This window comes from Coregonus lavaretus (assembly GCF_964263955.1).
Source record: "Coregonus lavaretus genome assembly, contig: HAP1_SCAFFOLD_2274, whole genome shotgun sequence".
Lineage (NCBI taxonomy): Eukaryota > Metazoa > Chordata > Actinopteri > Salmoniformes > Salmonidae > Coregonus > Coregonus lavaretus.
The window spans coordinates 30,713-46,622 of record NW_028161296.1 but is presented as its reverse complement, the minus strand read 5'-3'; the positions used below and the strand labels follow the sequence as shown (position 1 = coordinate 46,622).

General features: G+C 49.4%; 1 protein-coding gene across 1 annotated transcript in view; it reads right to left on the bottom strand.

The window, feature by feature from the left end:
* LOC311120844 (SH3 and multiple ankyrin repeat domains protein 3-like) overlaps positions 1 to 15,910 on the bottom strand; it is a gene marked incomplete at its 3' end in the record, with an annotated part of 63,290 nt that overhangs the window by 24,783 nt on the left and 22,597 nt on the right. The window contains exons 6-11 of the mRNA XM_084195406.1: positions 15,652 to 15,819; positions 7,962 to 8,078; positions 4,152 to 4,229; positions 3,972 to 4,038; positions 3,637 to 3,886; positions 3,009 to 3,184 (exon numbers count right to left, since the gene is read on the bottom strand). Coding sequence (XP_084051532.1) covers positions 3,009 to 3,184; positions 3,637 to 3,886; positions 3,972 to 4,038; positions 4,152 to 4,229; positions 7,962 to 8,078; positions 15,652 to 15,819 — 856 coding nt within the window. The remainder of the gene's footprint in view (positions 1 to 3,008; positions 3,185 to 3,636; positions 3,887 to 3,971; positions 4,039 to 4,151; positions 4,230 to 7,961; positions 8,079 to 15,651; positions 15,820 to 15,910) is intronic.

The window sequence follows — 15,910 nt, the reverse complement described above, 5'->3', positions numbered from 1 at the left end:
GTTCCTCTAACCCTGTCTGTTGGTTCCTCTAACCCTGTCTGTTGGTTCCCTGTCTGTTGGTTCCTCTAACCCTGTCTGTTGGTTCCTCTAACCCTGTCTGTTGGTTCCTCTAACCCTGTCTGTTGGTTCCTCTAACCCTGTCTGCTGGTTCCTCTAACCCTGTCTGTTGGTTCCCTGTCTGTTGGTTCCTCTAACCCTGTCTGTTGGTTCCTCTAACCCTGTCTGTTGGTTCCCTGTCTGTTGGTTCCTCTAACCCTGTCTGTTGGTTCCTCTAACCCTGTCTGTTGGTTCCTCTAACCCTGTCTGCTGGTTCCTCTAACCCTGTCTGTTGGTTCCTCTAACCCTGTCTGTTGGTTCCTCTAACCCTGTCTGTTGGTTCCTCTAACCCTGTCTGTTGGTTCCTCTAACCCTGTCTGTTGGTTCCTCTAACCCTGTCTGTTGGTTCCTCTAACCCTGTCTGCTGGTTCCTCTAACCCTGTCTGCTGGTTCCTCTAACCCTGTCTGTTGGTTCCCTGTCTGTTGGTTCCTCTAACCCTGTCTGTTGGTTCCTCTAACCCTGTCTGTTGGTTCCTCTAACCCTGTCTGTTGGTTCCTCTAACCCTGTCTGCTGGTTCCTCTAACCCTGTCTGTTGGTTCCTCTAACCCTGTCTGTTGGTTCCTCTAACCCTGTCTGTTGGTTCCTCTAACCCTGTCTGTTGGTTCCTCTAACCCTGTCTGTTGGTTCCCTGTCTGTTGGTTCCTCTAACCCTGTCTGTTGGTTCCTCTAACCCTGTCTGTTGGTTCCTCTAACCCTGTCTGTTGGTTCCTCTAACCCTGTCTGTTGGTTCCTCTAACCCTGTCTGTTGGTTCCCTGTCTGTTGGTTCCTCTAACCCTGTCTGTTGGTTCCCTGTCTGTTGGTTCCTCTAACCCTGTCTGTTGGTTCCTCTAACCCTGTCTGTTGGTTCCTCTAACCCTGTCTGTTGGTTCCCCTAACCCTGTCTGTTGGTTCCTCTAACCCTGTCTGTTGGTTCCTCTAACCCTGTCTGCTGGTTCCTCTAACCCTGTCTGTTGGTTCCTCTAACCCTGTCTGTTGGTTCCTCTAACCCTGTCTGCTAGTTCCTCTAACCCTGTCTGTTGGGTCCCTGTCTGTTGGTTCCTCTAACCCTGTCTGTTGGTTCCTCTAACCCTGTCTGTTGGTTCCTCTAACCCTGTCTGCTAGTTCCTCTAACCCTGTCTGTTGGTTCCCTGTCTGTTGGTTCCTATAACCCTGTCTGTTGGTTCCTCTAACCCTGTCTGCTGGTTCCTCTAACCCTGTCTGTTGGTTCCTCTAACCCTGTCTGTTGGTTCCTCTAACCCTGTCTGTTGGTTCCTCTAACCCTGTCTGTTGGTTCCTCTAACCCAGTCTGCTGGTTCCTCTAACCCTGTCTGTTGGTTCCCTGTCTGTTGGCTCCTCTAACCCTGTCTGTTGGTTCCTCTAACCCTGTCTGTTGGTTCCTCTAACCCTGTCTGTTGGTTCCTCTAACCCTGTCTGTTGGTTCCCTGTCTGTTGGTTCCTCTAACCCTGTCTGTTGGTTCCTCTAACCCTGTCTGTTGGTTCCTCTAACCCTGTCTGTTGGTTCCTCTAACCCTGTCTGTTGGTTCCCTGTCTGTTGGTTCCTCTAACCCTGTCTGTTGGTTCCTCTAACCCTGTCTGCTGGTTCCTCTAACCCTGTCTGTTGGTTCCTCTAACCCTGTCTGTTGGTTCCTCTAACCCTGTCTGCTGGTTCCCTGTCTGTTGGTTCCTCTAACCCTGTCTGTTGGTTCCTCTAACCCTGTCTGTTGGTTCCCTGTCTGTTGGTTCCTCTAACCCTGTCTGTTGGTTCCTCTAACCCTGTCTGTTGGTTCCTCTAACCCTGTCTGTTGGTTCCTCTAACCCTGTCTGTTGGTTCCTCTAACCCTGTCTGCTGGTTCCCTGTCTGTTGGTTCCTCTAACCCTGTCTGTTGGTTCCTCTAACCCTGTCTGTTGGTTCCCTGTCTGTTGGTTCCTCTAACCCTGTCTGCTGGTTCCTCTAACCCTGTCTGTTGGTTCCTCTAACCCTGTCTGTTGGTTCCTCTAACCCTGTCTGTTGGTTCCTCTAACCCTGTCTGTTGGTTCCTCTAACCCTGTCTGTTGGTTCCTCTAACCCTGTCTGTTGGTTCCTCTAACCCTGTCTGTTGGTTCCTCTAACCCTGTCTGCTGGTTCCTCTAACCCTGTCTGTTGGTTCCTCTAACCCTGTCTGTTGGTTCCTCTAACCCTGTCTGTTGGTTCCTCTAACCCTGTCTGCTGGTTCCTCTAACCCTGTCTGTTGGTTCCCTGTCTGTTGGTTCCTCTAACCCTGTCTGTTGGTTCCTCTAACCCTGTCTGTTGGTTCCTCTAACCCTGTCTGTTGGTTCCTCTAACCCTGTCTGTTGGTTCCCTGTCTGTTGGTTCCTCTAACCCTGTCTGTTGGTTCCTCTAACCCTGTCTGTTGGTTCCTCTAACCCTGTCTGTTGGTTCCTCTAACCCTGTCTGTTGGTTCCTCTAACCCTGTCTGTTGGTTCCCTGTCTGTTGGTTCCTCTAACCCTGTCTGTTGGTTCCTCTAACCCTGTCTGCTGGTTCCTCTAACCCTGTCTGTTGGTTCCTCTAACCCTGACTGTTGGTTCCCCTAACCCTGTCTGTTGGTTCCTCTAACCCTGTCTGTTGGTTCCTCTAACCCTGTCTGTTGGTTCCTCTAACCCTGTCTGTTGGTTCCCTGTCTGTTGGTTCCTCTAACCCTGTCTGTTGGTTCCTCTAACCCTGTCTGTTGGTTCCTCTAACCCTGTCTGTTGGTTCCCTGTCTGTTGGTTCCTCTAACCCTGTCTGTTGGTTCCTCTAACCTTGTCTGTTGGTTCCTCTAACCCTGTCTGCAGGTTCCTCTAACAGTTGATTGGACAGTGAGGAGGAGACAGCAGATTGGACAGGTAATTGGGACAGCTGATTGGCCAGTGAGGGAAGACAGCTGATTGGAGAGAGAGGAGGAGTGTCTGACCTTTGACTCTCTCCCCACGATGCAGGCTAATCTCTCCGGGACCCTGCGGTGTGTGAGAGCGTGTAGCGATGAACGTTCTCCCCGGCACGGCGCTGTACAGCCTACGTTTCCCACGCTGCACTGGGCTGGGGGGAGATGGGGGCGGACTGGGGTCCCTCTGTAGCCTGCCACTGGGGCTATACACACACACACACACACCACATAGGCATGCACACATGCAAACACAGACATACACACACAAACAAGCACACAGGCAGGTGAGTGTCTCTGTCTGTCTGTCTGTCTGACTGTCTGTCTGTCTGTCTGTCTGTCTGTCTGTCTGTCTGTCTGTCTGTCTGTCTGTCTGTCTGTCTGTCTGTCTGTCTGTCTGTCTGTCTGTCTGTCTGTCTGTCTGTCTGTCTGTCTGTCTGTCTGTACCTGAGGCGCCGTGTCTGTCTGCAAAGGCTGTGTGTGTCTGTCTGTGGGTGTGTCTATCTGTCTGTCTGTGTCTGTCTGTCTGTCTGTCTGTCTGTGGGTGTGTCTATCTGTCTGTCTGTGTCTGTCTGTCTGTCTTTGGGTGTGTCTATCTGTCTGTCTGTGTCTGTCTGTCTGTCTGTGTCTGTCTGTCTGTCTGTCTGTCTGTCTGTACCTGAGGCGCCGTGTCTGTCTGCGAAGGCTGTGTGTGTCTGTCCGTCTGTCCGTCTGCCGGTTGGAAGTTTGCGTGTTCTCCAGGCTGTGGAGGGAGGGGCCAGGGGAAGAAGAGGCGGGGCTTTCAAGAGCGTTGTCGCTGGCTGAGCGAATCAGATAACGGGGAGATGACAAGCCACACCCACCAACATTACTGGCCCCACCCAGACGTCGGCGCTTTGAGGAATAGGAAGGGCTCTCTCTGAAAGGCACTGAGACACAGAGCAACAAGGTCACACACATCGACATGGTCAAACACACACAGACACTAACACACAGGGTCGTGGATGGACTCACCTACGTCTGAGGCCTTATGGATCTTAATGATCTCTGCCAGGTCAAAATTCCCAGCAATGATGGCCACCTACACACACACACACACTTTACATGTCTATTTGGAACCACAGTGAAGCATTGTCAGAAAAAAGCATTCAAACTATACCACGTCACACTGCATTCTGTGTTGTAGTTCATTACCTGAAAAGCTGTCTGGTTGTTGTAGTTCTTAATGTCTTTATTCGCTCCTCTGAACAGCAGAACTCTGGCACAGCCGTCCTGAGAAAGGAAACATCACAGTCAGTCACACATAGCAACCCTGCTTACCTGGTTGTATAGAACACAGGTGTAGTGTTACCTGGTTGTATAGAACACACAGGTGTAGTGTTACCTGGTTGTATAGACCACAGGTGTAGTGTTACCTGGTTGTATAGACCACAGGTGTAGTGTTACCTGGTTGTATAGAACACAGGTGTAGTGTTACCTGGTTGTATAGAACACACAGGTGTAGTGTTACCTGGTTGTATAGACCACACAGGTGTAGTGTTACCTGGTTGTATAGAACACAGGTGTAGTGTTACCTGGTTGTATAGACCACACAGGTGTAGTGTTACCTGGTTGTATAGACCACAGGTGTAGTGTTACCTGGTTGTATAGACCACAGGTGTAGTGTTACCTGGTTGTATAGAACACACAGGTGTAGTGTTACCTGGTTGTATAGAACACACAGGTGTAGTGTTACCTGGTTGTATAGACCACAGGTGTAGTGTTACCTGGTTGTATAGAACACAGGTGTAGTGTTACCTGGTTGTATAGACCACAGGTGTAGTGTTACCTGGTTGTATAGACCACAGGTGTAGTGTTACCTGGTTGTATAGAACACACAGGTGTAGTGTTATCTGGTTGTATAGAACACACAGGTGTAGTGTTACCTGGTTGTATAGACCACAGGTGTATTGTTACCTGGTTGTATAGAACACAGGTGTAGTGTTACCTGGTTGTATAGACCACAGGTGTAGTGTTACCTGGTTGTATAGACCACAGGTGTAGTGTTACCTGGTTGTATAGAACACACAGGTGTAGTGTTACCTGGTTGTATAGAACACACAGGTGTAGTGTTACCTGGTTGTATAGACCACACAGGTGTAGTGTTACCTGGTTGTATAGAACACACAGGTGTAGTGTTACCTGGTTGTATAGAACACACAGGTGTAGTGTTACCTGGTTGTATAGAACACACAGGTGTAGTGTTACCTGGTTGTATAGAACACACAGGTGTAGTGTTACCTGGTTGTATAGAACACACAGGTGTAGTGTTACCTGGTTGTATAGACCACAGGTGTAGTGTTACCTGGTTGTATAGACCACACAGGTGTAGTGTTACCTGGTTGTATAGACCACACAGGTGTAGTGTTACCTGGTTGTATAGAACACACAGGTGTAGTGTTACCTGGTTGTATAGAACACACAGGTGTAGTGTTACCTGGTTGTATAGAACACACAGGTGTAGTGTTACCTGGTTGTATAGAACACACAGGTGTAGTGTTACCTGGTTGTATAGAACACACAGGTGTAGTGTTACCTGGTTGTATAGACCACAGGTGTAGTGTTACCTGGTTGTATAGACCACACAGGTGTAGTGTTACCTGGTTGTATAGAACACACAGGTGTAGTGTTACCTGGTTGTATAGACCACAGGTGTAGTGTTACCTGGTTGTATAGACCACAGGTGTAGTGTTACCTGGTTGTATAGAACACAGGTGTAGTGTTACCTGGTTGTATAGACCACAGGTGTAGTGTTACCTGGTTGTATAGACCACACAGGTGTAGTGTTACCTGGTTGTATAGAACACACAGGTGTAGTGTTACCTGGTTGTATAGACCACACAGGTGTAGTGTTACCTGGTTGTATAGACCACACAGGTGTAGTGTTACCTGGTTGTATAGACCACAGGTGTAGTGTTACCTGGTTGTATAGACCACAGGTGTAGTGTTACCTGGTTGTATAGACCACAGGTGTAGTGTTACCTGGTTGTATAGACCACAGGTGTAGTGTTACCTGGTTGTATAGACCACAGGTGTAGTGTTACCTGGTTGTATAGAACACACAGGTGTAGTGTTACCTGGTTGTATAGACCACACAGGTGTAGTGTTACCTGGTTGTATAGACCACACAGGTGTAGTGTTACCTGGTTGTATAGAACACAGGTGTAGTGTTACCTGGTTGTATAGACCACAGGTGTAGTGTTACCTGGTTGTATAGACCACAGGTGTAGTGTTACCTGGTTGTATAGAACACACAGGTGTAGTGTTACCTGGTTGTATAGACCACAGGTGTAGTGTTACCTGGTTGTATAGAACACACAGGTGTAGTGTTACCTGGTTGTATAGAACACACAGGTGTAGTGTTACCTGGTTGTATAGAACACACAGGTGTAGTGTTACCTGGTTGTATAGAACACACAGGTGTAGTGTTACCTGGTTGTATAGAACACACAGGTGTAGTGTTACCTGGTTGTATAGAACACAGGTGTAGTGTTACCTGGTTGTATAGACCACAGGTGTAGTGTTACCTGGTTGTATAGACCACAGGTGTAGTGTTACCTGGTTGTATAGACCACAGGTGTAGTGTTACCTGGTTGTATAGACCACAGGTGTAGTGTTACCTGGTTGTATAGACCACAGGTGTAGTGTTACCTGGTTGTATAGACCACAGGTGTAGTGTTACCTGGTTGTATAGACCACAGGTGTAGTGTTACCTGGTTGTATAGACCACAGGTGTAGTGTTACCTGGTTGTATAGACCACAGGTGTAGTGTTACCTGGTTGTATAGAACACAGGTGTAGTGTTACCTGGTTGTATAGACCACAGGTGTAGTGTTACCTGGTTGTATAGAACACACAGGTGTAGTGTTACCTGGTTGTATAGACCACACAGGTGTAGTGTTACCTGGTTGTATAGACCACAGGTGTAGTGTTACCTGGTTGTATAGACCACAGGTGTAGTGTTACCTGGTTGTATAGACCACAGGTGTAGTGTTACCTGGTTGTATAGACCACAGGTGTAGTGTTACCTGGTTGTATAGAACACACAGGTGTAGTGTTACCTGGTTGTATAGACCACAGGTGTAGTGTTACCTGGTTGTATAGACCACAGGTGTAGTGTTACCTGGTTGTATAGACCACAGGTGTAGTGTTACCTGGTTGTATAGACCACAGGTGTAGTGTTACCTGGTTGTATAGACCACAGGTGTAGTGTTACCTGGTTGTATAGACCACAGGTGTAGTGTTACCTGGTTGTATAGACCACAGGTGTAGTGTTACCTGGTTGTATAGACCACAGGTGTAGTGTTACCTGGTTGTATAGACCACAGGTGTAGTGTTACCTGGTTGTATAGACCACACAGGTGTAGTGTTACCTGGTTGTATAGACCACAGGTGTAGTGTTACCTGGTTGTATAGAACACACAGGTGTAGTGTTACCTGGTTGTATAGACCACAGGTGTAGTGTTACCTGGTTGTATAGACCACAGGTGTAGTGTTACCTGGTTGTATAGACCACAGGTGTAGTGTTACCTGGTTGTATAGACCACAGGTGTAGTGTTACCTGGTTGTATAGAACACACAGGTGTAGTGTTACCTGGTTGTATAGACCACAGGTGTAGTGTTACCTGGTTGTATAGACCACAGGTGTAGTGTTACCTGGTTGTATAGACCACAGGTGTAGTGTTACCTGGTTGTATAGACCACAGGTGTAGTGTTACCTGGTTGTATAGACCACAGGTGTAGTGTTACCTGGTTGTATAGACCACAGGTGTAGTGTTACCTGGTTGTATAGACCACAGGTGTAGTGTTACCTGGTTGTATAGACCACAGGTGTAGTGTTACCTGGTTGTATAGACCACAGGTGTAGTGTTACCTGGTTGTATAGACCACAGGTGTAGTGTTACCTGGTTGTATAGACCACAGGTGTAGTGTTACCTGGTTGTATAGAACACAGGTGTAGTGTTACCTGGTTGTATAGACCACACAGGTGCAGGGCAGTGTTTCCTGAGGCATTCTGGGAGCTCATGTCGGCTCCGTAAAACAGCAGATGTTCCAGGTGCTGTACGTTCCCATGACGACATGCCTGGAAAGAAACAACACGTCACATGCATGTTACCATGACGAAACGCCTGGAGAGAAATAACACGTCACATAAATGTTACCATGACAACACGCCTAGAGAGAAACAACACGTCACATAGATGTTCCTATTTTCCCTTTTTTTTTTGTAGACAACAGGTTGAGAAAGCCTATTGATTAAATTGATACTTCTGGAATTTGGCAATGAGGTCTTTTACGTAATTCCCCAGAGTCAGATGAACTTACCATTTTTATGTCTTTGCGTGAGGTTTGTAATATGTCACTTTTTGGGTGACCCGACCAAATTCATATAGAAATATGAGTTATAGATCTGTCATTAATTTACTTTCGGTTTGTACACCAGCTTCAAACAGGTGAAAATACAATATTTTTGAAGGGATATTTCACTGCAATTTAGATAGTACATTGATTCTCTACACCAGTGGTCACCAACAGGTTAATCGCGATCGACTGGTCGATCTCCAAGACATTCCTAGTTTTATTTTTGTTTTTTCTTGCACTGTTGGCGGTAGGTTCACTTGATTCAGCAGCCCTAGCGTCGGTAAGGCAAAGTGGCCAATCAGATAGCTCAGATTTCCTCGAGCCATTGACTGTAAAAAGAAGCCTTAAGCGCACGGCAAAGATGATACTGTGAGATTTAAAAAGAGAGAGACTCAACGAATCCAGCAAAGAGCTGCTGTTTTTATGTGTAAGTTCATATTTAAGTTGTTATACAGCACTGTCAACACTTTGTTCAACACCTTTATAAGCCATAAAATGCGCATTCTCCCAACTTCCACACGCTAAAACCAGCACTGCAGCTGCAATGACTGAGTATAGCAAAGTGGTCCGATAAGTTTGTGTTGTTATTAGAGGCTTTTGTCTTTTTTCTACCCCCATTTCATGATATTACGATCTTGTCTCATCGCTGCAACTCCCCAACGGGCTCGGGAGAGGCGAAGGTCGAGTCATGCGTCCTCCGAAACATGACCCGTTAACACCCGCCCGCTTAACCTGGAAGCCAGCCACACCAATGTGTCGGAGGAAACACCATCCAACTGACAACCGGAGTCAGCCTGCAGGCGCCCAACCCGCCACAAGGAGTCGCTAGAGCACGATGAGCCACTATAGCCTCTGGTTTGGGGTCGGGATTGATTAGGGAGGTCACAGCGCCACTTAAGATGAAGACGCAGAAGGGCCATGAGGAGATTATTCAGTTGTATTTGATTGACTCTCCTGCATTTCCTGTGGTGTTGGGTCTTCCCTGGTTAACATCTCATGACCCCAACATTTCATGGCAACAGAGGGCTCTCAAGGGATGGTCTGATCAGTGTGTCGGGCGGTGTATAGGTGTTTCCGTAGGGGCGACAACGGTGGAAAGTCCGAACCAAATGCCCGCACTGCACATTCCTCCTGAGTATACAGATTTGGCACTCGCCTTCAGTAAGAAGAGGGCGACTCAATTACCACCTCATAGACAGGGGGATTGTGCGATAGACCTCCAGGCAGGCGCTGCGCTCCCTCGTAGCCATGTGTATCCTCTGTCTCAGGAGGAGACGGCCGCTATGGAGACATACATCGCCGAATCCTTGAGACAGGGATACATACGGCCGTCCACTTCCCCTGCGTCCTCGAGTTTCTTTTTTGTGAAGAAGAAGGATGGGGGTTTACGCCCGTGTATTGATTACCGTGGTCTCAATCAGATCACTATTAAATACAGCTATCCTCTCCCTCTGATTGCTAGTATGACGGAGTCATTACACGGGGCGCGCTTCTTCACAAAATTGGATCTCAGGAGCGCTTACAACCTGGTGCGCATTCGGGAAGGAGATGAGTGGAAGACAGCATTCAGTACCACCTCGGGTCACTATGAGTACCTCGTCATGCCATACGGTCTAATGAATGCTCCTTCAGTCTTCCAATCATTTGTGGACGAGATTTTCCGGGATTTGCATGGACGGGGGGTAGTGGTGTATATTGATGACATCCTGATATACTCCGCTACACGTACCGAGCATGTGTCCCTGGTACGTCGGGTGCTGGGTAGACTGTTGGAGCATTACCTGTATGTGAAGGCAGAGAAATGTCTGTTTTTCCAGGAGTCCATCTCCTTCCTGGGACACCGGTTGTCTGCGTCAGGGGTGGAGATGGAGGTTGACCGCGTTTCAGCCGTGCGTAATTGGCAGACTCCCACTACGGTAAAGGAGGTGCAGCGTTTTTTGGGTTTTGCCAATTACTACCGGAGGTTTATCCGGGGTTTTGGACAGGTAGCAGCTCCCATTACCTCCCTGCTAAAGGGGGGCCCGGTGCGTTTGCAGTGGTCGGCTGAGGCGGACAGGGCGTTTAGTCATTTGAAGGATTTGTTCACCTCGGCTCCGGTGCTGGCACATCCGGATCCCTCTTTGGCGTTCCAAGTGGAGGTGGATGCGTCCGAGGCGGGGATCGGTGCTATACTGTCTCAGCGCTCGGGCACGCCTCCAAAACTCCGCCCCTGTGCTTTCTATTCCAAGAAGCTCAGTCCGGCGGAACGCAATTATGACGTGGGGGACAGGGAGCTGCTAGCGGTGGTCCACGCCCTGAAGGTGTGGAGACATTGGCTTGAGGGGGCTAACCACCCTTTTCTCATTCTGACTGACCATCGTGACCTGGAGTACATCCGGGCAGCAAGGAGACTGAACCCTCGTCAGGCTAGGTGGGCCATGTTTCTTGCCCGGTTTGTATTTAAGATCACTTATATCCCAGGGTCACAGAACGCTAAGGCAGACGCCCTGTCCCGACTATATGACACAGAGGAGAGGTCCATTGAGCCCACTCCCATACTACCGGAGTCTTGTCTAGTGGCACCGGTGGTGTGGGAGGTCGACACGGAAATCGAGCGGGCGTTACGTACCGACCCTACTCCCCCAGAGTGTCCAGAAGGACGGAGGTACGTGCCGCTCGAGGTCCGTGACCGACTGATTTATTGGGCTCACACGTCACCCTCCTCTGGTCATCCTGGTATTGGTCAGACGGTGCACTGTCTTAGCGGGAAGTACTGGTGGCCCACCTTAGCCAGGGACGTGAGGGTTTACGTTTCTTCCTGCTCGGTGTGCGCCCAGTGTAAGGCGCCTAGACACCTGCCCAGAGGGAAGTTACAACCCCTACCCGTTCCACAACGGCCGTGGTCTCACCTGTCGGTGGATTTTGTCACGGACCTTCCCCCCTCCCAGGGGAATACCACGATCTTGGTCGTTGTGGATCGGTTTTCTAAGGCCTGCCGTCTCATCCCTATGCCAGGTCTTCCTACAGCCCTACAAACAGCCGAGGCCCTGTTTACTCACGTTTTCCGGCACTACGGGGTGCCTGAGGACATAGTGTCTGATCGGGGTCCCCAGTTCACCTCTAGAGTTTGGAGGGCGTTTATGGAACGTTTGGGGGTCTCGATCAGCCTTACCTCTGGTTTTCACCCCGAGAGTAATGGGCAGGTGGAGAGAGTAAACCAGGATGTGGGTAGGTTTCTGAGGTCCTATTGCCAGGACCAGCAGGAGGAGTGGTCGGGGTATATTCCCTGGGCAGAGATAGCCCAAAACTCACTCCGCCACTCCTCCACTAATCAGTGTGTGTTGGGCTATCAGCCGGTTCTGGCACCCTGGCATCAGAGCCAGATCAAGGCCCCTGCGGTGGATGAACGGTTTCGGCGCTCGGAGGAGACATGGAACGCTGCGCATGTCCATCTGCAGCGGACCATCAGACGGCAAAAGGCGAGCGCCGATCGCCACCACAGTGAGGGTCCGGTTTATGCACCGGGAGATCGGGTCTGGCTCTCGACCCGAAACCTGCCCCTTCACCTGCCCTGCCGGAAGCTGGGTCGGCGGTTTGTGGGGCCATTTAAAGTCCTGAGGAGATTGAACGAGGTATGTTATAGGTTAAAACTGCCTATTAATTATCGCATTAACCCCTCGTTCCATGTGTCTCTCCTCAGGCCAGTGGTAGCTGGTCCACTCCAGGAGAATGAGATACGAGAGGCCCCTCCGCCCCCACTAGACATCGAAGGGGCTCCGGCGTACTCAGTCCGTTCCATCGTGGATTCGAGGCGTCGGATGGGGGGTCTGCAGTATCTCGTGGAATGGAAGGGGTACGGTCCGGAGGAACGGTGCTGGGTCCCTAGGAGGGACATCCTAGATCCCTCCCTGTTGACAGAGTTCCACCGGAGTCATCCTACTCGCCCTGCTCCGCGTCCTCCTGGCCGTCCCCGAGGCCGGGGTCGGCGCACGGCTGGAGCCGCGCGTCAAGGGGGGGGTACTGTCACGGATTCTGCCGAGGCTGCTCCTCCTCCTTGCTCGGGCAGGCTTCGGTGTTCGTCGTCCCCGGAGTACTAGCTACTGCCGATCGATATTATCGGTGTCTGTCTAGTCTTGTCTGTATTGTTTACACCTGTTCATCATTATGTTTGATTGTTGCCCTAGAATTACCCCTGTCTCTCATCGTTATCTTGTGTGTGATTGTTTCCCTTCACGTATGTCGTTTGTGAGCGGGTTATTTCCTCCCTGTGTGGAGTTATTCTGTGTTCATCTTTTCAATATGGGATTAAAGTACGTTTCCGAGAGTTCCGTGTCCTGCGCCTGACTTCTTCAACCGCATCTCACTGACAGCCGTGACATGAGGTTTGTGCAGTAGGCTATAGGCCCAGTACATTATCACTGGATATTGGCTACGCTTGAATTGACCTGCCAATGTTGTTCTTCTCAGACCATTTAGACATTGGTAATAGATCATTTGTTGTATTACTTGTAAGGCACAGCTAAGTGAGCAGCGGTGAGGCTGACTGATGGCCTGCATCTGATGGTCAGTCTGAGGGGAGAGAGGGAGCAGCGGTGAGGCTGCCTGATGGCCTGATGGTCAGTCTGAGGGGAGAGAGGGAGCAGCGGTGAGGCTGACTGATGGCCTGCATCTGATGGTCAGTCTGAGGGGAGGGAGGGAGCAGCGGTGAGGCTGACTGATGGCCTGATGGTCAGTCTGAGGGGAGAGAGGGAGCAGCGGTGAGGCTGACTGATGACCTGATGGTCAGTCTGAGGGGAGAGAGGGAGCAGCGGTGAGGCTGCCTGATGGCCTGATGGTCAGTCTGAGGGGAGGGAGGGAGCAGCGGTGAGGCTGACTGATGACCTGATGGTCAGTCTGAGGGGAGAGAGGGAGCAGCGGTGAGGCTGCCTGATGGCCTGATGGTCAGTCTGAGGGGAGAGAGGGAGCAGCGCTGAGGCTGACTGATGGCCTGCATCTGATGGTCAGTCTGAGGGGAGAGAGGGAGCAGCGGTGAGGCTGCCTGATGGCCTGATGGTCAGTCTGAGGGGAGAGAGGGAGCAGCGCTGAGGCTGACTGATGGCCTGCATCTGATGGTCAGTCTGAGGGGAGAGAGGGAGCAGCGGTGAGGCTGACTGATGGCCTGATGGTCAGTCTGAGGGGAGAGAGGGAGCAGCGCTGAGGCTGACTGATGGCCTGCATCTGATGGTCAGTCTGAGGGGAGAGAGGGAGCAGCGCTGAGGCTGCCTCTCACCCGACTCATCGTCCCTCTGCCATCCTTCCCTCCGCTGAGAAAAGGGGACACAGTCTTCCAGTTGATGGCAAAACTCAAGTCGCACTGCATTATTTCTGCCTCATGCACTAATTCATGTTGTTACTCCTATGAGCAGAGAAAGTGAAATATTCCTTCATTAAAAAAGACAAAAGCCTCTAATAACAACACAAGCTGCCAATGACTGGAACCAATTGCAAAAATCTCTGAAGTTGGAGACTCTTATCTCCCTCACTAAATGTAAGCGTCAGTTGTCAGAGCAGCTTACCGATCACTGCACCTGTACACAGCCCATCTGAAATTAGCCCACCCAACTACCTCATCCCCATATTGTTATTTATTTTGCTAATTTGCACCCCAGTATCTCTATTTGCACATCATCTTTTGCACATCTATCATTCCAGTGTTAATACTAATTGTAATTATTTTGCACTATGGCCTATTTATTGCCTTACCTCCATAACTTACTACATTCGCACACACTGTATATATATTTTCTGTTGTATTTTTTGACTTTATGTTTTGTTTTACCCCATATGTAACTCTGTGTTGTTGTTTTTATCGCACTGCTTTGCTTTATCTTGGCCAGGTCGCAGTTGTAAATGAGAACGTGTTCTCAACTGGCTTACCTGGTTAAATAAAAAATAAATAAAATAAAAAAGCTTATCGGACCACTTTGCTATACTCAGTCATTGCAGCTGCAGTGCTGGTTTTAGCGTGTGGAAGTTGGGAGAATGCGCATTTTATGGCTTATAAAGGTGTTGAACAAAGTGTTGACAGTGCTGAATAACAACTTAAATATGAATTTACACATAAAAACAGCAGCTCTTTGCTGGATTCGTTGAGTCTCTCTAGTCATGGTTTTACATGTTTTTAATTCTGACAGTATCATCTTTGCTGTGCGCTCGAGACTTCTTTTTACAGTCTATGACTCGAGGAAACTGTGCAGACACGGTGATCTGAGCTATCTGATTGGCCAGCGGTAGACCTATAGGTGCACTTGATTTGCTCTCTGGGCCTGCCAGGTAGGCGGAGTTCTACCTTCAGACATGAAATGATTCAAGATGGGAACACTTTGCCTTCCCGGTGCTATGGCTGCTGAATCAAGTGCACCTACTGCGAACAGCAAGAAACAAAAAAATCAACCAATAGGAATGCAAGGCTTTGGTGATCGACTAGGAATGCCTTGGAGATCAACCAGTCGATCACGATCAATCGGTTGGTGACCACTGGTCTACGGAGATCAACCAGTCGATCACGATCAATCGGTTGGTGACCACTGGTCTACGGAGATCAACCAGTCGATCACGATCAATCGGTTGGTGACCACTGGTCTACGGAGATCAACCAGTCGATCACGATCAATCGGTTGGTGACCACTGGTCTACGGAGATCAACCAGTCGATCACGATCAATCGGTTGGTGACCACTGGTCTACGGAGATCAACCAGTCGATCACGATCAATCGGTTGGTGACCACTGGTCTACGGAGATCAACCAGTCGATCACGATCAATCGGTTGGTGACCACTGGTCTACGGAGATCAACCAGTCGATCACGATCAATCGGGTTGGTGACCACGGGTCTATATCATCTTGCTGAGTCTACCTTTAAACCATAATCTAACCTCTGACCTCTGAACTGACCCATCACCTTCTGCATTACTGCCCCACAGTGGCAAGAAGTGACATCCCCAAAACACCAAAACTATTCCACACATAAATGGCTCCTAGCCTCCCACACAAAACCCATTAGAGGAGAAAGTGAGAGGGGAGAGACCTCTGGCTTCTCATCCAATGGGTTTTGAGAAGGAGCTGAGGAGAGAGGACGCGAGGAGTTGAGATCTTCCCATAGGCTACTTTCTGTCCCGAACCTTACACTAAAACTAAATAGAAATGATACAACTCAAACTAATTACAAACTAGTCAAGTGGATTTGAAAACGAACTGAAACTAAACTGAATTTCAAATCAAAATATGAACTAATAGAAATAACAACAGAACTATAATAACCTTGGTGTGTGTGTTACCTGGTGTATCTCCTGCCAGCCATTCTCGTCGGTGCTGCCTATGACAGCGTGTTCATGTAACAGCAGTTCACAGCAGTACGGGTCTCCCCCCACCATGGCACAGTGGTACAAAGGAGTTAACCCACGACTGTCCCTATAGTCTGGAGACGCACCCAGGGCCAGCACAGTCTGCAACACACACATTACGCTTAAAACAAAAACACACAGGGGTGTGTATGCATGTGTGTGTGCGTACTCACTATGAGTGCTGTGTGGCGTA